Source organism: Caretta caretta, chromosome 13, assembly GCF_965140235.1.
Source record: "Caretta caretta isolate rCarCar2 chromosome 13, rCarCar1.hap1, whole genome shotgun sequence".
In the NCBI taxonomy this organism is placed as follows: domain Eukaryota; kingdom Metazoa; phylum Chordata; order Testudines; family Cheloniidae; genus Caretta; species Caretta caretta.
The window spans coordinates 24,111,289-24,129,342 of NC_134218.1; the positions used below are offsets into that span (position 1 = coordinate 24,111,289).

At 42.5% G+C, this 18,054-nt stretch overlaps 2 protein-coding genes across 10 annotated transcripts in view; both read left to right on the forward strand.

The window, feature by feature from the left end:
• PTPRT (protein tyrosine phosphatase receptor type T) overlaps window positions 1-18,054 on the forward strand; it is a 740,387-nt gene that overhangs the window by 414,158 nt on the left and 308,175 nt on the right. The window lies entirely within an intron of this gene.
• Window positions 14,627-18,054, forward strand: part of LOC142068870 (uncharacterized) — a 34,439-nt gene continuing 31,011 nt past the window's right edge. The window contains exon 1 of the mRNA XM_075118994.1: window positions 14,627-14,659. Within this exon, the coding sequence (XP_074975095.1) occupies window positions 14,627-14,659 (33 nt within the window). The remainder of the gene's footprint in view (window positions 14,660-18,054) is intronic.

The window sequence follows — 18,054 nt, forward strand, 5'->3', positions numbered from 1 at the left end:
CTCAACATCAAGTGTAGCATTGCATGCTTCAATTACCAGATTAGTTTGGTGGATCATTGTAAGTAGCTTCATCCACAAAGATGACATTAGAATGCATTCAGATTTGGACATATGCTTCTGAATAGACTGAAATTCAGTTCAAGCTTGTGCAGTGAGATTGAGAGATTCAAGCTCATTTAAAGCTTTTCTCACTGAATTCAAAAGCTGTGCAACCAGTTGAACACCATCAATCCATGCAGACCATCTAGTTTTGGGTATCCCATTCAGTGAAACAGGAAGATATTGCTTCAGAATTTCCCACCTTTGTGGACTGCTACTGAAGAGATTGTACATTTGCTGAACAGTTCCAAAGTAAATAATTGCCTCCTTGCATGATTTAGCGCAGTCAACACCTACAAGGTTTAGTGTGTGGTTTCCACAGCTGGAGAAAATATAGTTTGAATTATGCTCAAGCAGAACTGCTTGTACGCCTTTGTGCTTCCCAGCCATATTAGATCCATTTTCGTAGGCTTGGCCAATGCAGACTTGAAAATCTAACCTAAAATCTTCTAGAATTGCTAGTACTCGACAGCAATTTGTTTTACAGTTTTTCTCATCAAGTTATCAAACAAAATAAACCTTTCTTTAATTGAAAATTTCGAGCTGTCTACAATCTTAACATATCGAATAACCATAGTAGTCTGTTCCTTGTGAGAACAATCTGGAGTGGCATCAACAATGATTGAAAAATACTTGGCATTTTGAATCTCATCAAGAATTGTTGTTTGTACAAATGACTCACATAACTCAATAAACGAGTTTTGTATGCATGTGGAGAGATAATGGACTTGCATGCACTTTTGATTCTCTTGCAATTCTCGAAAATGTTTAACATGCTCTGGTAAAAGTGGGTCATATTTGCTGAGGAGCTCAACTATGCCTAGAAAGTTTCCATTTGCATGATCACCAATACATTGACTGGAACCAAGCAAAGCCAATCCCCGCTCAGAAAGAAAAAGGATGACATTCAGGATGCGCTCAAGAAGTTTTTTCTAGTGATCAGTTTCTGTAGAAAGTTCAGTCAAGAGTAAATTCTCAACTGAACTTTCAGCTGATGCTGCCCTACTGGCTGATTTCTATGCAACATAGTTTTCTTTGTGTGACATTGAACTCTCATGCGATGGTATTCGGTCTTTCAACTTCCTGCAACTTCTATTGATGCTCCATCCTGATTGATCAGAGAGAACTGCTGCATTTGCAGCACTTTTATTCAAAATGAAGCAGGGTTCACAGTACAGAGATTGTTTTTCTGTACTCCAGCATAACCAGTCTCTTGTGCAGGTTTCACCATTTGGAAGAGTTTTTTTCAGCAGATGAGTAGGGAAAGCATGATTATCAGCATCTCATGGAATGTTACTTGGAATTTCAAAACAACTAATTTGAAGAAAAGATTGCATTTGGGCAGCATTGCTCTTGTCAATAATTCCAATGGCAGTCACAGTCAAACCTGTAGTACTTATGAATTGCTCTTGCTGCGTAAGATCTACATCTTCCTGTTGCTGTTGAATTTTTTGATCGTACACAGGATCTTTGGCTACATCTGTTACTGTTGGTACATCTCCTTCTTGACTACTGTCATGTTCAGATATTGGCATTGAAATATCACCTGTTGCAGTTGTGGAGTTTTCATTATCTGAAGCATTGTTTGTTGGGTAAGGTGTGTTTTCCAGTGGTTTGAGAAATGAAGTTATTGACTTTGAGCTCTTAGCTGCTGCTTCACTCAGTTGTTTTTGCCGTCTCTTGCTTGCACCACTTTCAAATCTCCTCTACGTAGTGATCTATCTGGTCAATATGTAGCCTATCCACACTTGAAATATTCTGTTGTAAATAAGTAGCTTGTCTACACTTGAAATCTTCTACTGTAAACATGTACACAAATGCTGAATGGTACACAAATGCTGAAAAGACTTAAAACAAAGAAATACTAATTAAGAACACAAAATGAAACAGTCAGACAGGTTATTATCCTTATCGCTGAATCAAAACTCAAGGTACAATATAATGGGCTGAGCTTTGAAGACAAAGGGATGACATATATATAGTAAACACAGACATGGATACAGAGAGAGGGATAATGTCCAAAAATTTCAAACGTGTGTCCTCACAAAACTCACTATACAAGAATGTTCTCACACATTGTCACCTTGAATCTGGGCCTGTAGACTACGAAAGCCTATGATGATGGCCAAGCTACCAAGCTTGGGCTCAACCAACCAACCGGTCACCTCTTTTAGCTACCATATGAAGATGATAATGAGGAATTCTCACACACAAATAATTCCTTAGTCAACTAGATGTAAAACTATAAAGACAGTAAATCGTAACAATTCTCTACCTTTCAACACGCACTTGATTCAGCACCAGCCACTAGTAGTGGTTTGTTTATATAATCAACTGATCTGAGAGCACACGTTCATCACAGTCTAATCTTGTGCCATCAGAACTGATATATTTTTATTAATATTTATGAACATTTTAAACTCTTTAATATGACAAAATCTACATCAGTTAACCAAAAAATTCTGTCTTTTACCAAATCACATCTCTTATTTGCTTAAATTTTCAGCTCAAATCTGAGAGATTGTGTCACATTTTGGTCCGATAGGGATGCGCATAAAAACAAGTTGTGAAACTTATCAAATGCTAAAAAATTAACAAGTGTCTATATTTGAGGCCCCCTTTGAGCTTGAGGCCCAGGCCAAATGGCCCTCCTGGGCCCCCCTCTGATTGGCTCTGACACCAGCCTGTTGTCACAGATCATATAGCCACCAGCGTGGTCATATAAAATTACTCAGATTAGTCCCAGGTTCAATGTTGTGAGGTAGCTTTGTGATTTAATATGCTCTGCAAAGGGCACCGTGTTTGTTTCCTGGCTGTTCTTCACATGAACTGAGCATCCAAGTAGCCAACAAATCTCTCTACTCCAGAATACCTCCTGCCACCCTTGGGTGGGCTTTTAAACAGACATCTTTGTTCATTTCCAGTGGCATTTTATCCCTCTCAAAGGATTGATCTGTTTTATAAGGAGGACACTATGGAGTTTTCCTCCCTTTGTTTTTTGAGAGGTAGAACTATGCTTAAAAAGACACAAGCAACCTTCCTACTGTGGGAGAGAGCAAAAGGACAGAGGGGAATTAGTCATTATGGTTTTGGTTCAGCATCACTTTTTCATGAATTAACCAAACATTGTGCAGATTTGCACACAGATTGTCCCTCAGTGATTCATGAGGATACTCAATTTCCTTTTTCTTCTTGCTTGTGCTGAGGGCTTTAGAAGCCACTTCATGTTGTAGTTGGCTCCAAGTCATGGTGACCCCACTTAGCTAGGGCCTGGCTGAAATCCCAGTGAGAAATGTACTAGTAATGCTTCAATGGGGTGTCATACTGGCTTAGAGCGATAACTTTAGCCCCCTGGAAAAATAGGATGTTTCATCCTCCCTTGTCATTACCGACACTGGGGCATGTCACAGATTCCCCCCACCCCCCACCTTTCTCATTTTAACAATACATCCTGGCTCTGGACAGTTGTCTTCTCCCATAACTCCTTGGGACTGTTACCCTCATTCATCCATGCCAGCTGAGATGGTAGAGGTGAGAAGTTGTTGTGCGAAGAGAAAATTGCAATCTGATTCTAGCCTTTACAGACAATATGGCTCAATCAAATGGCTTGAGGGGGGACCTCAAATATACTCCGCCTAGGGCTATTGGCCCCTTTGCCTCTCCTCCACCCCTGAGCTCCAGACACACCGATCGCTCACTCCCCTGTGGGTGCTAGAAAAGGGAAGGGGCTTTGTGATGCCAATACACTGTTGCAAAGGTGACCATTAAATAGTTTCTCCATGCTGTTCTTCTTTAATATTTCTCCATAAAGCTTTGTGTTGTGCTTTTAACTCTGAGAGAGTGGCGCTTCATCTTAACGCCATAAACTCCATTAAGGCACCTTTATAAATCACCTGAGCCATTGCATGGGTCCTGTAATGCAGAGTTGTTGCCCAAAAGCAGCCGTATGAGCAGGAGTGCAGTGATTTTGCTCAGAGGGTAGTTGCTTACACCAGACTTTTTTTTTTTTAAAAAAAAAAACTCCATTTAGGTGAAAAAGGGATCTTCAAAGCTGGCATTTTTCAAGTAAATAACTCTTTAGCTTTGATATGCCTGTTTCATGTTGCCTTGTCAGGCTTGAGGGAAGACGAATCTTAAATCAAAGTGGACAACTGAGAATAAAAGCACATAAAAGATTACAATAAAAGAAAGGAATCATTGTCATAAAAAACCCAGAAGACATGGTTTTATATCCGTCACAGCAAGCACCCTTAGGAGTGAATTTCTAACGTACAGTCTAGACTCAGACGCTTTTGTGAACTTTTATCATTGTTTATTTAAAACTCTGCAGGGCAACATGAAAAAATCCCCAACCACAGGGTTTCTGTCCCCCTGAGTATCAGGCTTTAGAATGTGGCCATTATGAAAGGAGGAATCTAATTGGTTGCTGATAGTTCTGCCGACTGCATAAACACATGGGACAGGATTTCTTAGCCAAATGCTTTAACCGTGAAATCGATGAGATTAATGTCGAAGCAGCACAATAGGTCATTTGAACTAATTCAGTTCTGGAGGCAGCATGAAGGGGTCGATCATGCAAGGGGCTGGTCAAGTTCAATTTCCAGTGACTTAATTGGGAGTTGAGGGCATTCAGCACCTTGCAGAAGAGGAGCTTAGATCAGCCCCTTAGGCACTTGGCTTCCAGACCACAACTAGAAATAAGTAAAACCAGGACTATCTTTGTAGATCATCTGTTTATCAAAACCCATAGCAAATGTGGTTTGGAGCCTGGTCCCATTTAATATTCAGAGTCGATAGGTGTGTTTGGATAAATGTTTCTAGAATTGGCCCATCTCTAGGATAGTCACTGTCTCAGTGGTGTGTTTGAGGCAATTGTTTTGACCTGTTATATGCAGATGCTGCTGCATTGGGCAGCAATGGTGCGAAACAATGTTTGATCAGCCCCAAAACCATCATTGCTTAGTAGTTGTTCTCTGCTGGAATCTCTGCGTGGGGAGAATCTCAGAGACTTCTCCGAGGCAGCTTTCCGTGCACCCAAGGCAGCAGAGGAGTTGTGTGTTTTGCCTAACATGCCTGGGTATAGTGAGAACAACTGTGTGTCAATTTCATAACTGAAGAATGTGTGTGTGGCAAGGGGGGTGATGGGAGCTAACAGAGCTGGGTGAGCGCAGAGATCTGTAAACTAAATAGAGAAACCTTGGAATGACTTCCCCGTGCACCAGTCTTTCTAGTGCATGTGCTGGAACTACTAGGGTATGCTGTTTCTCCCTCATGAATAGAGCAAGGGGCAGTATATATGTCCCTTCCCATTTTTTTTTTTGGCTTTGTTTCTTTTGCTACTGAGTTATTCTGAAAACGGCAGGTCTGCACCAAACCATAATGCCCATTGCCCGGTGCAGGGCAATTTGCACTCTAGTGCAGTAGTAACTGTGTGTGTATGAGAGAGAGTGTGGGGTTGGAGGGAGAGCTGCTAGCTATTGCAGAGGAAGGATGGTCTGGTCTGGTCTGGTGGTTAGGGACTAACCTAGAACTTGGGAGACCGTGGTTCAATTCCCACCTCCATGACAGAGTTTCTGTGTGACCTTGGCCCCTCTGGGCCTTAGTTCCCTCCCTGTCTGTAATGTGGGGAGAATACCATTGCCCTGCTGTGGAGTGGTATTGCACTAAAGACTGTGAGGTGCCAGATTCTGTAGTGATGGGGGAGAAAGGGCTGTATAAGTACCTGGGCTGAGTAATTAGCTTTTATCCTGTGCTCTTTATCCAGGGGTCTAGAGCAATTTCCAAAGGTGGGCAAGTATCCTCATCTCCATTTTACAGCTAGGGCAACAGTGACGGAGGGAATAAGTGACGCACAGAGATCACACTGAGTCTGTGGCAGACCTGTGGATAGACCCTCAGGGATCTCTGTCAGCTGCTTCCCCAGGCTGGCCCAGGGGCTAGGGATAGACATCGCTGAGGCTTTTTCTTCCTCACTCATCCAAGTCCCTGGGGCTAGGACTGGAGCTCTAGATCGTAACCCTTCACAGCAGACACCGAACAATAATAATGTGGTACACACAATATGCCATAATGTCTCATACCATGTTACCCAGTTCCATGTGCTGATTCTGGCAGTGACCAATACCTTATGCTTCAGAAGAAGTAGAACTCCCATGCTCTACCCTACGCACTTGTGTATGGTTGGTTGTTAGAAGGAGAGGGGAGGAGGAATTCATTACTGACACCTTTTCTGTTACAGGAATCCCTGTTAATCTGATATCCAGGTACAGTGGTAACAGCGGTTAGATATGTCCTCATCAGGAAATAGTGGCAAAATCCCCTGCATTATCTTTTGGGAGCAATTGTTTGTGGTAATGCAGCCTATTGCAAGGTCTCATAGAAATCACATGGGATAACTTGTCACTGACATTGTCTCCAGCATACACTAACAATTGAATCTGGGTTTGCAATGCATGAAATGTTTCTTCTGAGACTTGGGATAATTTTGGTGGCATTTTAGATGTGTAACATGTATTTAAAATATAATTTCCTCAGCCTGTAACAATCTTTAAATTGAAATATATACACTGTCCTGCAGCATACAGTGCACTAAAGATTGCCTGGGCTAGGGAGCCTTTAAACAGTTGGTCAATTTTAGAAGTAACATTAAGAACCAAAACAGACATAAGGGAGAGGTAGACTAACAATACAATAACTTTAAATAAAAAGTTTGCATTTTTTAATGTCTTGGCAATAGCACTTATTAATTCCTGATGCTCAGTTAGTGCTTTTTTACTGGAAGGATCCTGAAATGTTTTACATACTGTAAATACAGTATACGGTTAAACCAGGTATCACCGAAATGCAGCCACCACTGAAGTTGGCACAGCAGCCATATTACACCATTATAAGATATACCAACATCATACAAGAAAAACAAAAAACCAAAAAACCTCCAGCTGAAACTACAGATGAAAATTAGTTTTAGGTAATTTAGTCCTGACTTCAGTACCCTCACTCACGTGAAAGATACTATAGCTTCTTTAATGTCTTCAGGTGGTTAGGAATTTGGTTTTAAGTCTCTTCCAGAAGGCTGATATGTGTATATATCAATTATATATTGAATGTGCAATTGAATTTTATGAATCACAATATATTTTGCCAAAACAGAACTATTCAGAACTTTAGTCAGGTAGCCTGGATGATATATTTTAATCCTGGAAAAACCAGTGGCTCATGTGATGCTGGGGCATCTCACTTGACCTCTTTGTACCATAGCCAGCGTGCCAAAAAACTACATACAATATGCCTCTTCCCCACCCAAACGGTAGCTGCTGTGTTGGAACTGAATTTTCCTGGATAGATAGATTACAAAGGAATATAAATGCTTCACTGCCCAGGGCCCTATGGCATGTGCTCAGAGTAGGAGAGTTTGTCAGCAAACAATGCAGCATATTCCAAGAGAGCAGTAAAAGCAATTATCTTCCTTGGCACCCTCACCTTGAAAAACAGCAGTGTTGTGGGGCAGGGAGCTAATTGCTCCATCTGTTGCTTTGGGTCTCGCTGAGGAAGAAAAGTGCTTTCTGCCACATTGTGTAACACATGATATGCCCAACATGGAGGGATCTATTTAGGCAGGCTTTGGCTTTGAAGCAGGCAAGACTGGATGCAAAGTATAAGGTTGGGGAAAGCTAGCTGGATTCTCTAGGTGCATTTACTATTATTTCATTGGAACTTTAATATTCTTAATGGTTTTTGGAAATTGTGCCTGTAGTCAAAATTGCATCTACAAGTAAAGAGTGTCTGTTACATTGAAGGCAGTGATGGCTAGTGGTACCTCAAGTATATGTCCTTATGAGTGCTCCACCGTAGGAGGTACATGCATGCCTGTGTGTGCTCGGTCAGAGATTTTAACTAGCAGTGTCCACTGGTCTGGGCGTGCACACTATACAACTTTGTGTTTTAGTGTGAGGGTACTTAGAGAGGCGACAACTGACTACCACCCCAGTTCCTTCTCAACTGATCTCAGCTCAAGACCATTCAGAGTAGTGCCTGTTGCTTTTATAGCTCTGTTGTTGTTTTTCTTACTTATTTCTATTTTTTTTTTCATATTCTCTGTTTCATTTGCTTATTTTTTTCTTTGTTAAGCACATTTGCAGTTCTGGGGGGTTTCCCCTATTGAATTTCTCCTTTTTCTGCAGCCAGGGACTCCTGCCCTATACCATTTTCTCTGGAATTTTCCTACTCAGGGTATACAAGGACTCTGGGCTTCAAGGCTTGTCAGACCTGCTGCAGGACTTTCCCCCGCAGTGACAGGCATTCCAGCTGCCTCTGCTTCCTTCAAGAGTCCCACATCCCATCTAAGTGCAAGAGCTGCACCAGGTTTAAAAGCTGATCTTGCAAGCTGAAGAAGGAAAGGCTGAAGCGTCTTCTCATAGGGCACTTTTGGAATCAAAGCTCTCCTAGAGAAAGAGACCTCATACTCTGGAGAAAGAATCCAAGAAGAATGGGAAGTCACCTTCAAGGTGACTTAGGGAGACTTAGGGAGAGCTCGCCTGCCTGGCACAGGTGCTCTTGAGGCTTCTGTGGGCCTTGGTACCGATGCACTGGCTTCCAATTAAGAAAACTCCCAGCTCATGCACTGAAGAGTCATCTAGCAAGCACTGACTGGCTCTGAAGTTGGTACTGGAATATGAGCCCTCCACAGGTAAAAGGACGCTAGAGCTTGGGACTCCTCTAAAATGTCCACATCAACCTCAGTATCACATCAACCTCTTCAGGTTGCAGCTGCGAGGATCACGTTGATCATACACTGGAACTGTCGTCCTCAGCCTGCATCCCCACAGGCCACATGGACTGCACCTCTGTACTGTGCCAAGGCTATGATGGAGCATCCCCCAAAGCTCTCTTGTACCAACTATGTTCTTCTCCCTTGAGGACCTTTTCATCTCTTCTAAGGGACACTGAGAGGAATCCTTCCCTGGTACCATCCCACTGGTCAGAGCTGAAGCCTCCAGCTGTTGTGTTACACCCCAGCACAAAATCTTGTCCATCATCTGCCTCTCCTCAGGCTCCAGGACCATATATGAGTTCCAATACTGATGCCAGGGACGACTCCTCTGGATATGGGGGAGGATACGTCCTTGGATTTGGATATCTCTGTCCAGGACTTTGCCTCTTTGACCCTCCCTACATTCTCTGTATGTATCTGGATGACAAGACCTGTTCTATAACCAGCAAATGTTCTGACTGTCCCTGGCCAGGAACAACTGTGGAGTCCTGTGCCTTTCCCTTGTGCACCACCACAGTGGTCAAGTAGAGTAGGACCTTGCAAAGAGAATTAAAACCAATAGTAAAAGGTTCTATAGCCATATAAATAAGAAGAAAACCAAGAAAGAAGTGGGACCGCTAAACACTGAGGATGGAGTGGAGGTCAAGGATAATCTAGGCATGGCCCAATATCTAAACAAATACTTTGCCTCAGTCTTTAATAAGGTTAAAGAGGATCTTAGGGATAATGGTAGCATGACAAATGTGAATGAGGATATGGAGGTAGATATTACCATATCTGAGGTAGAAGCGAAACTCGAACAGCTTAATGGGACTAAATCGGGGGGCCCAGATAATCTTCATCCAAGAATATTAAAGGAATTGGTACATGAAATTGCAAGCCCATTAGCAAGAATGTTTAATGAATCTGTAAACTCAGGTGTTGTACCGTATGATTGGAGAATGCTAACATAGTTCCTATTTTTAAGAAAGGAAAAAAAAGTGATCCGGATAACTACAGGCTTGTTAGTTTGACATCTGTAGTATGCAAGGTCTTGGAAAAAATTTTGAAGGAGAAAGTAGTTAAGGACATTGAGGTCAATGGTAAATAGGACAAAATACAACATGGTTTTACAAAAGGTAGATCGTGCCAACTCAACCTGATCTCCTTCTTTGAGAAAGTAACAGATTTTTTTTAGACAAAGGAAACACAGTGGATCTAATTTACCTAGATTTCAGTAAGGTGTTTGATACCGTACCACATGGGGAATTATTAGTTAAATTGGAAAAGATGGGGATCAATATGAAAATTGAAAGGTGGATAAGGAATTGGTTAACAGGGAGACTACAGCAGGTCCTACTGAAAGGCAAACTGTCAGGTTGGAGGGAGGTTACCAGTCAAGTTCCTCAGGGATCAGTTTTGGGACCAATCTTATTTAATCTTTTTCTTACTGATCTCGGCACAAAAAGTGGGAGTGTGCTAATAAAGTTTGCAGATGATACAAAGCTGGGAGGTATTGCCAATTTAGAGAAGGACCGGGAAATCATACAGGAAGATTTGGATGACCTTGTAAACTGGAGTAATAGTAATAGGATGACAGGTTTCAGAGTAGCAGCCATGTTAGTCTGTATTCACAAAAAGAAAAGGAGTACTTGTGGCACCTTAGAGACTAACAAATTTATTTGAGCATAAGCTTTCGTGAGCTACAGCTCACTTCATCGGATGCATTCAGTGGAAAATACAGTGGGGAGATTTATATACATAGAGAACATGAAACAATGGGTGTTACCATACACACTGTAACCAGAGTGATCACTTAAGGTGAGCTATTACCAGCAGGACAGTGGGGGGGAAAGGTTACCCTTTTGTAGTGATAATCAAGGTGGGCCATTTCCAGCAGTTGACAAGAACGTCTGAGGAACATGAGGGGTGGGCGGGGGGATAAACATGGGGAAATAGAAACAACTCTGACATCATAATCAAAAAGGCTGACAAAGAAGGTGCTGTCGTCATCATGAATAGGTCGGAATATGAACAAGAGGCTGCTAGGCAGCTCTCCAACACCACTTTCTACAAGCCATTACCCTCTGATCCCACTTGAGGGTTACCAAAAGAAACTACAGCATTTGCTCAAGAAACTCCCTGAAAAAGCACAAGAACAAATCCGCAGAGACACACCCCTGGAACTCCGACCTGGGGTATTCTATCTGCTACCCAAGATCCATAAACCTGGAAATCCTGGACGCCCCATCATCTCGGGCATTGGCACCCTGACAGCAGGATTGTCTGGCTATATAGACTCCCTCCTCAGGCCCTACGCTACCAGCACTCGCAGCTATCTTCGAGACACCACTGACTTCCTGAGGAAACTACAATCCATCAGTGATCTTCCTGAAAACACCATCCTGGCCACTATGGATGTAGAAGCCCTCTACACCAACATTCCACACAAAGATGGACTACAAACCGTCAGGAACAGTATCCCCGATAATGTCACGGCAAACCTGGTGGCTGAACTTTGTGACTTTGTCCTCACCCATAACTATTTCACATTTGGGGACAATGTATACCTTCAAATCAGCGGCACTGCTATAGGTACCCGCATGACCCCACAGTACACCAACATTTTTATGGCTGACTTAGAACAACGCTTTCTCAGCTCTCATCCCCTAATGCCCCTACTCTACTTGTGCTACATTGATGACATCTTCATCATCTGGACCCATGGAAAAGAAGCCCTTAAGGAATTCCACCATGATTTCAACAATCTCCATCCCACCATCAACCTCAGCCTGGACCAGTCCACACAAGAGATCCACTTCCTGGACAGTACGGTGCTAATAAGTGATGGTCACATAAACACCACCCTATACCGGAAACCTGCTGACTGCTATGCCTACCTACATGCCTCCAGCTTTCATCCAGACCACACCACAAGATCCATTGTCTACAGCCAAGCTCTACGACACAACCACATTTGCTCCAACCCCTCAGACAGAGACAAACACCTACAAGATCTCTATCAAGCATTCTTACAACTACAATATCCACCTGCTGAAGTGAAGGAACAGATTGACAGAGCCGGAAGAGTATCCAGAAGTCACCTACTACAGGACAGGCCCAACAAAGAAAATAACAGAACGCCACTAGCCATCACCTTCAGCCCCCAACTAAAACCTCTCCAACGCATCATCAAGAATCTACAACCTATCCTGAAGGATGACCCATCACTCTCACAGATCTTGGGAGACAGGCCAGTCCTTGCTTACAGACAGCCCCCCAACCTTACTCACCAACAACCACACAACAGAACCACTAACCCAGGAACCTATCCTTGCAACAAAGCCCGTTGCCAACTGTGTCCACATATCTATTCAGGGGACACCATCATAGGGCCTAATCACATCAACCACACCATCAGAGGCTCATTCACCTGCACATCTACCAATGTGATATATGCCATCGTGTGCCAGCAATGCCCCTCTGACATGTACATTGGTCAAACTGAACAGTCTCTACATAAAAGAATAAATGAACGCAAATCAAGAATTTTAACATTCAAAAACTAGTTGGAGAACACTTCAATCTCTCTGGTCACTCGATTACAGACCTAAAAGTGGCAATACTTCAACAAAAAAAACTTCAAAAACAGACTCCAACGAGAGACTGCTGAATTGGAATTAATTTGCAAACTGGTTACAATTAACTTAGGCTTGAATAGAGACTGGGAGTGGATGGATCATTACACAAAGTAAAACTATTTCCCCATGTTTATCCCCCTACCCACCCCCCACTGTTCCTCAGACATTCTTGTCAACTGCTGGAAATGGCCCACCTTGATTATCACTACAAAAGGTTCTTTCTCTCCCCCCCCCACCCCCCCGCTCTCCTGCTGGTAATAGCTCACCTTAAGTGATCACTCTGGTTACAGTGTGTATGGTAACACCCATTGTTTCATGTTCTCTATGTATATAAATCTCCCCACTGTATTTTCCACTGAATGCGTCCGATGAAGTGAGCTGTAGCTCATGAAAGCTTATGCTCAAATAAATTTGTTAGTCTCTAAGGTGCCACAGGTACTCCTAGTAATAGGATGAAATTTAATAGTGAGAAGTGTAAGGTTATGCATTTAGGGATTAATAACAAGAATTTTAGTTATAAGCTGGGGACGCATCAATTAGAAGTAACGGAGGAGGAGAAGGACCTCGGAGTATTGGTTGATCATAGGATGACTATGAGCCGCCAATGTGATATGGCCGTGAAAAAAGCTGTTGTGGTCTTGGGATGCATCAGGCGAGGTATTTCCAGTAGAGATAAGGAGGTTTTAGTGCCCTTATACAAGGCACTGATGAGACCTCACCTGGAATACTGTGTGCAGTTCTGGTCTCCTATGTTTAAGAAGCATGAATTCAAACTGGAACAGGTACAGAGAAGGGTTACTAGGATGATCCGAGGAATGGAAAACCTGCCTTATGAAAGGAGACTCAAGGAGCTTGGCTTGTTTAGCCTGACTAAAAGAAGGTTGAGGGGAGATATGATTGATCTCTATAAATATATCAGAGGGATAAATACTGGAGAGGGAGAGGAATGATTTAAGCTCAGTACCAATGGGGATACAAGATCAAATGGATATAAACTGGTCATTGGGAAGTTTAGACTTGAAATTAGACGAAGGTTTCTAACCATCAGAGGAGTGAAGTTTTGGAATAGCCTTCCAAGGAAAGCAGTGGGGGCAAAAGACCTATCTGGCTTTAAGATTAAACTTGGTAAGTTTATGAAGGAGATGGTATGATGGGATAACATGATTTTGGTAATTAATTGATCTTTAACTATTCATGGTAAATAGGCCAGATGGCCTGTGATGGGATGTTAGATGGGATGGGATCTGAGTTACTACAGAAAATTCTTTCCTGGGTATCTGGCTGGTGAATCTTGCCCATATGCTCAGGGTTTAGCTGATCGCCATATTTGGGAGTCGGGAAGGAATTTTCCTCCAGGGCAGATTCAAGTAGGCCTTGGAGGTTTTTCGCCTTCCTCTATAGCATGGGGCACGGGTCACTTGCTGGAGGATCCTCTGCTCCTTGAAGTCTTTAAACTACAGTTTGAGGACTTCAATAGCTCAGACATTGGTGAGAGGCTTTTCGCAGGAGTGGGTGGGTGAGATTCTGTGGCCTGCATTGTGCGGGAGGTCGGACTAGATGATCATAATGGTCCCTTCTGACCTTAGTATCTATGAAAAATCACAGTGGGCTTATTGGAACCCTTGGGCCCTAGAAAATGATTACTACAGACTGCCGCCCACAAAAAACATGTACCAAAAATCACCTCCAGTACTGCAGGAGCTGTCAGTATGTCAATAACTTCTGATACAGCGGGACCCACCACCTCAGGAGGAGACTCCTGGGGACCAAGAGCAGGTCGCTGAGGAGAAGATGCTGCCATCTTCCTCCTCTCCCAAGGAGGCCATCCTATCTCCCCTGACAGCTTATGCCAACAACTTCTGATCCTTTCAAGAACTGATAAAGAGAATTACAGAGTCACCCCAGATTCCCATAAAATAAAACCAGGAAATTCAGCATTCTCTAGCCGACACTTTACACTTTCCCCCGGGTAAAATTGCTCTGTGTATCAGTGAGACACTGCTGTCTCCATACTGTATGGTAGATGCCTGCCTCCATCTTGCCAACCTGCAACAGGGCAGACAAACCTAGTATGTACCAGCTAAGGGCCTAGAGTACTATTTTTCCCTCCCTCATTTCCTTAACTCTTTGGTGGGCGATGCCCTCAATGAAAGATTGTGACAAATCCATGGTAAATTGACCTCTCCCCCGACCAGGGTGAAAGAGCTACTTTTCCATTGCTCTATGGTTTAGGCTTGCTAACTCTCCAGCCCTGACCGCTAAATACGGCTTTATAAATTATGCCAAATTCACATGCTTTATTGTCCCGTCCCCTATTCCCTCTTTGGTAGTGATGCTGACACTTCTCTCTGCAGCCTGGAGGACTCTAGGGCGACTCTGTGATCCCTCAGGATACACATGCCTGCAATGAAAAGGCAGTTTAGTAAATTTTTGATAGCTCCGCGTTCCAGGCCTAGTCAGTGTCATGCTTACACAAGGCCTTCAGAACCCCCTTAAAGAGGACCAGACCTCACAAGAAAGGGCCCTCCTTGGCTGTCACATCGCAGTTAGCAAATTCAAGCAGACAGCAGTTTTGATGGCCTAGTTGAGGGTCAAGAACCAATCCCCTCCCTGCTCAGGAAAGGATGCAGGTCTGGGATGGGTTGTGTACCCCACACCAGCCCTGACAGGCTTAATGTGGGCCTGAGATGCCAGTTAGGTTACCTGGTATCACCTGTGAGAGGGAAGGCCAAGGTTAATTGTGAGTCAAGTCCAGCTGGGCCAGCTCTACAAAGCCAGGAAACTGAGAATTGTGGGGTGCTGCAGGGGAAGGAGACTGCAGTTACCCCCTGAAATGAGGGAGGTCAGCAGGGACTTGGAGCACATCCAGGGGGAAAGTAAGCCCTGAGAACCTTCGAGGAGTAAGGCGCCTGGCAAGGGACTAGGAAGGGTGAAGTAGATATGGGGAGTAGAATAAGTTCAAGTGGTAAATGCAGAAAATAGAGGGGCTGAGTAGAAAGGAGCCCAAGGAACAACAGGGGCTGGGGCTGAGCACACCTGGATTGTTGGTTGTAGGGTCTGTGGGCTGGAGTCTGGTATAATGAGCAGCCACTCTGCCAGCCACTAGTGCTAGTGGTGAGTGGGAACCCTATTGCAAGGTCATATTCCCATTCAGACCCCTTTCCATCAGCTTCCATGTGTGTGTTATTGCAGGCATTAAGTGACTGCTTTAGCTGTCTGTTGTGGAGAATAAACAGTGCCGAGAGTGCATGGGGAATAAGTGTTAAATTGTGAGTTTTGTCATCAATCAAAGAACAATAGAGGAAGTGTTAAACTGATAACCAATTTTCATATGGCATTTATCTTTAGTTATCTTGTGAGATGGGACAACTCAGAAAGATAAATGACATAACAGAGATCTGTCCCAATATACTTTATTTGTCAACAAAAGAATAAGCAAACATCTAATAAAACAAGGCTGCTCTGTATGCCAAAGGAAGGAATGAAATACGTGTTAATTTTATTAGACTTTCTATAAATAACCTTTTTTAGAAAAAAGATGTCATATAACTATCTGAGGTTTGTTCTATGTAAAATCATTTAAAATATTTCAGCTGTGCATATCAATTTTAAAGCTACAGAGCCATCTAGAAATCAGCCCAACTCCCCAGCATCCAAATATCTGTAAAAGTTGGGTAAGTGAAACACTAACGTTACCCATGGCCCTTATCATTGTGCTAGACTGACAAATCAAAGTCTGTATTGGAATATTCGTGGTCTTCACAAAGTTCAGATTTGGACTTAGAGTTTGCATCTCTCACCCTTCTCTAACACCATTAACCTGAAAACATTATATATGGAGTTTATAACCAGAATCTGGAGATAATTTTATCCTCTATCTGTTGGTGTAAACTTGTGCAGCTTCGTTGACTTTAGTGGAGTGGTGCCAATTTACACCAGCAGAAAATTGGGCCCATCATCGTCACATGTTTCATTACTGAAGTTAATTGCAACTCCAGTGAAATTCACCTGGTTTGGATTTCAAGTTTGGATAGAATGCCAAATCCTGGGCCGGTTCTGTGGATTAGCTCATCAAATGTATATATTTGTCAGGAATTCTGGACCAATTTTCAAGTGACCCTTGCTGACTTACCCAGACAAGACTTCACTCAGATTCATATAGAGATTCTGAGGAACCTGAAACTCTGATTAAAACCTAAGTGGGCATCTTCACCCCACCCCAAAAGGTTCCCATGAGCCCCAGGTTCTATTTATGATTATATTTACTTTCTAATATGCTGAAGGGTTGAATATTTCTATTTGAAACATTGCCTGTTTATATTATTTATTCCAACCAAACTTACATTAATATCAAATGGAGCTGAAGTAGGGGGTGGGGGTGGTTTGATTGGGAATCTATGCCCAAACCTTAACCCATCACACTTGCACTAAAGGGACCTTTGTGAGGTTCAAAAAGTTTGTATTAAAGACATTCCCAACATAGTTTCTGTGGCTCTCTTCTGTCTCTCCCATATGATGGGATGTCTGCTCCTGGGTGGAGAATTCATTGGTTTGCTGTTCTCCTCCAGCATCAGGATCTCATCTCACTGGGGACAGTTTGGTCCCTGTGTCAGTCTCTACAGAGAAAAATCCAGATTCTGTAATTACTCATGCAACTACTGCTATTGAAGTCAGTGGGAATGCTTGGCCAAGTAGGGTAACCTCTAATGAAAAATACTATGTGATTGTACTTTCAGGATGAAAGCAACAGGGCTTTACAGAAATTTGTTCTCTTATATTCTGTAGATTTTAAGAACAGAGTTTCCATCGATTGTGTTTTTAACTGTCCTATAAAGTTTAAATGCAAGGATATAGTTTTCTTTTAAATTCTGTAGCACATAATGGAATATACCCTAATGTGTTAACTGTTAACAATTCTTTGTTGATTTGATCTATGAGAATTGCCTGACATGACAAGCTGGTGACATTGTGCATGTCTGTAAACTGAACATGCACATAGAGAGAAATCAAAACCCAATATAGGTAAACTCCAGTTATCTGGAATTCTACATTTTATCCAAGTTTCATATAGAAACTGAAATTTATTTTTATGAAACTTTCTTTATCCCTAGGATGTCCCCTGAGACATTTGGACCACCAGGGTTTATCTGTACTGTCAAATGGACTGCATCCCAAAAGCTTTCAGTAGCATCATTTTAAACAAATTCCTAAAAACAAAAAATCGACTCACAATATTTGCTGTAAAGTCAAACTTGCTGCATGTAATCACTATCTGAATAGATGTAAAATGTACACTTAGAAATTCTAATGCATGTGAATACCCACAGAAGCCTATGTGATTTTTGTGAACCTTTGTCTCCCTATCTTAGATCATTGCTTAGCCATATCTTACATAACCTAACTTACCCAATCTCACAAACTGCCTTAAAGAGTAAAAACAAAAAGAACAACAAGAAAACCCCCATCATAATTACAAACTCCTAGGCTTCCAAGAGAAGGAGAGGGCTACCTCAGATCTGTGCTTCTCAAGTGCATGTTTGTGGAAAATCAAAGATTATATTTTTA